At 37.9% G+C, this 3,176-nt stretch overlaps 1 protein-coding gene across 1 annotated transcript in view; it reads left to right on the forward strand.

The window, feature by feature from the left end:
* Nucleotides 1–632: 632 nt before the first annotated feature.
* Nucleotides 633–3,176, forward strand: part of LOC101850005 (CBL-interacting protein kinase 24-like) — a 3,228-nt gene continuing 684 nt past the window's right edge. Inside the window, exon 1 of the mRNA XM_013083257.2 lies at nucleotides 633–1,349. Coding sequence (XP_012938711.1) covers nucleotides 969–1,349 — 381 coding nt within the window. The 5' untranslated portion in view covers nucleotides 633–968. The remainder of the gene's footprint in view (nucleotides 1,350–3,176) is intronic.

Below are 3,176 nucleotides of genomic sequence, written 5' to 3' on the forward strand. Positions count from 1 at the left end.
GAACCCGGGACCTTTGAATGAGAGGCGAACACCGTAACTTCTAGATTAGAGTAGGCTTCGGTCGCCACCCGTGCAAAATTCACATTTTCCTACCAACTGAGAATGTTTAATGTGTCCCACGCGCTCGTATGACCTTATGCAGTTCCAAGAGCCGTAAAACACTATCCAAAAAAAATAATAATTTAAAGAATTGCCATTCAACGCTATCATGTTGTTTTTCGAAAAGAGTTTCGTGTCTCCCTGAATTGTATTGTTGAAATTTCAATATTTTCATTACCTTTCAACACGTGTTCAATGTGAGTGGTCAGTTTATTTAAAGTCTATCCACTAAAATGTTCTGTTCATTTGTGTCTATTAGCCTTGACGCGTGCCTTAAACAAGCTCTCCATTGTGATGTCATTAAACTTAATTTCTTCTTCGTGCCCGTAATCCCACCACGTGACAACTGCTCAGTTTAAAAAAAAAATCAAAACAGAAACCACCGTAGGAGCGGGGGCGGTAGGTTGACACCTGGTCAGAGTCTATGAAGATTACATCACAGGCTTAATGGATGACTGGACACCCAGATGCTACCCCCTTGAGGCTACCGGCGGTTGTGTAATCTGGCAACGAGCCATGGGAACTACTTGAATTTCTAGAAAGTTCGACATTTTAACAAAAGAAGATTGACAGCTGAACTTGGCCCTTTAACCAATCACAACTTTGGAAAGATTCCCGCCAAAACGTGACGCTTCGTTTGTCATCATATAAAACTCTTGCAAAACGTTTGTCTGTACCATTTCTTTTCCCTCGTTTGTCGAGTGTAGAGTGCATTGTATTGCTGTTTTATTGAATCCACGTTGTCATCACTATAGTCAACAAGTGCGACAGCATTTACTGCGAACTTCAGAGTCCCCATCTGGTTCTGGAGATTTTTCATAGACATTCAATCAGTTTCTGGTTACATCCGAGTATTTCTTCATTTCACCATGAGTTCTGTGGAGAAGATTCGTGTCATCAAGCTGATTAAGGGGGGAGATGTCTTCCACTACCACCGCATCCATTACTCGTCCGTTTTGCACCAAGGACAATGCAGCAAGATTCTCTTGGCGAGGAGCAACAAAATCCCAGACAGGAAATTCGCTATCAAGCAGATGCCTCTTGTCTCTGATGAGGATAGAGATCGCTTCACACACGAGATGTATCTGATGAAACTAGCTTCTGACATATGTGGAGTTGTGACTTTGTTGTCTCATCCCGTCTTCTGTGGTCCCACCGGCTATCTGATCATGCCGTTCTACGAGAAGAGAGACCTGCTCTCGCAGACAGGGAAACTGAGCCACGACAGCTGGATGAAAGTGTTTGTCAGGGTGAGTGCATTCATATTCTACTTGTTACTTCAATGTATATTCTTTCTATATCCTAACTCTTGTTGATTCACTCTTACATTTCAGACTTTGCAGAAACGTGAAAGTGACATTATTTAATAACTAATGAGTCTCAAATTATATCAGTTTATTTATATTTCTGCCTGTACACACACACCCTCAGTTTTTTCATCTTAATAATGACTAAAATCAAGACAGTACACGCCTGATAGACAACATGTACTGTTTTATTGTTTTATAAATGACATCAGTTGAAAAATATTTTTATAACAGAGAAAAACAAGCAATAAGTGTTTTAGAAAGTTTGGATACAGTCCGAATTGGTAAGATTACTCTTCTTCTTCTTCTTCTTCTCTCTCTCTCTCTCTCTCTCTCTCTCTCTCTCTCTCTCTCTCTCTCTCTCTCTCTCTCTCTCCCCCTTTTTTTTCTTAAAATTTGGAGGAAGAGCTTTTTCTTTCCATGCCTCTAACATTTGTATTTCCCTCCTAAATGAAATGTGAGACATGCTGTCAAAATGAGTTACCTCTCACAATCCACAAATGGAGATATTGGCCAAAAATAGAGACTAGTGTGAAATTTATAGATTTTGTAATGACGTCATATTTTTACAAATATTTCATACATATAAATTGTGTGCTGTATCTATTTCCCATAGGGCTCGAATCCGAAAAGTAACTTATTTTGTCAGCATTCTTCACAAATGCATATGTTATAGAGTTTTTAAAAGGTCTAAAGACACGTTTGTTCAGTTTTCAGTACTTTCCTCTGTCTGTAAACATTGAATGCAATAAAGTGTGTGTGTGTGTCAGCGAGTTTGATGGTTTATATGTGTATGGGTGTGTTTTTTAAAGGTGTCACTATGTTAATTTGCTTGCTTTTATTTTCTTGGTGAAATGATAATTCTGCATTGTACAGCGGTTAGAGTCTTCCCTGGTTTAAGTGCTATATTTTAAAAAAACCTCTCTCTCTCTCTCTCTCTCTCTCTCTCTCTCTCTCTCTCTCTCTCTCTCTTTATCTTTATCTACCGCTTTCCCTAGATATCATAATGCTTTAAAGTTTCAAGTTGTAGCAGCGCGCTCAATCTCATCAACAATATTCATATTTATTTGATTCAATTTAGAAGTTAGAGGTGTCATATATTTTTAAAAAAAGACTTTCTTCATCAAAATTGTTTGGGCGCTACTCTATGGAAACCGGGTGTGTTCACCAGCTTGGATGAATTGTAAATAATAGCTTGCACTAAAAAAAATTAAATCCATCTCTTTAGACAACAAACATCCCTTGTTCCCTCAAATAAAAACATCAGTCAGAAGTAAAAGACCTGGGCTTCTGATCTGTAACAATGAAAGATATAGAATGTCATTTTTACCATCATCTATCAAAATGCTTCCATTTTAACCATCTTGTATAATAATACTTACGACCTTAGATCTTGCATCAAAATAACATTGAATGTGTATCTCGCTTACGATTATCATTGTTTATATCGCTTCTCATGTATATTATGCATGTGATTGTAAGCCTACGTGTGTGTGCATGCCTGTGTGTGTATGTGTGTGTGTATGTGTGTGTGTGTGTGTGTGTGTGTGTTTGTGTGTGTGTGTATACCCGTGGTGAGACACCAAACCAGTGTGCAAGGATCTGGACAATAAAGATGTATCTTATCTTATTGTAGCATGAGTCATATTTGTCAAGATCTATATGTCCCTGTCTACTTATATTTATCGGTCTATTCATCTTGTTTGATCAAGAGAAACTTCTTGTCTCTTACTTGATTCGTCTGTTTTATATAAGGTTATTAATTAGTAC

Source organism: Aplysia californica, unplaced genomic scaffold (assembly GCF_000002075.1).
Source record: "Aplysia californica isolate F4 #8 unplaced genomic scaffold, AplCal3.0 scaffold00221, whole genome shotgun sequence".
Lineage (NCBI taxonomy): Eukaryota > Metazoa > Mollusca > Gastropoda > Aplysiida > Aplysiidae > Aplysia > Aplysia californica.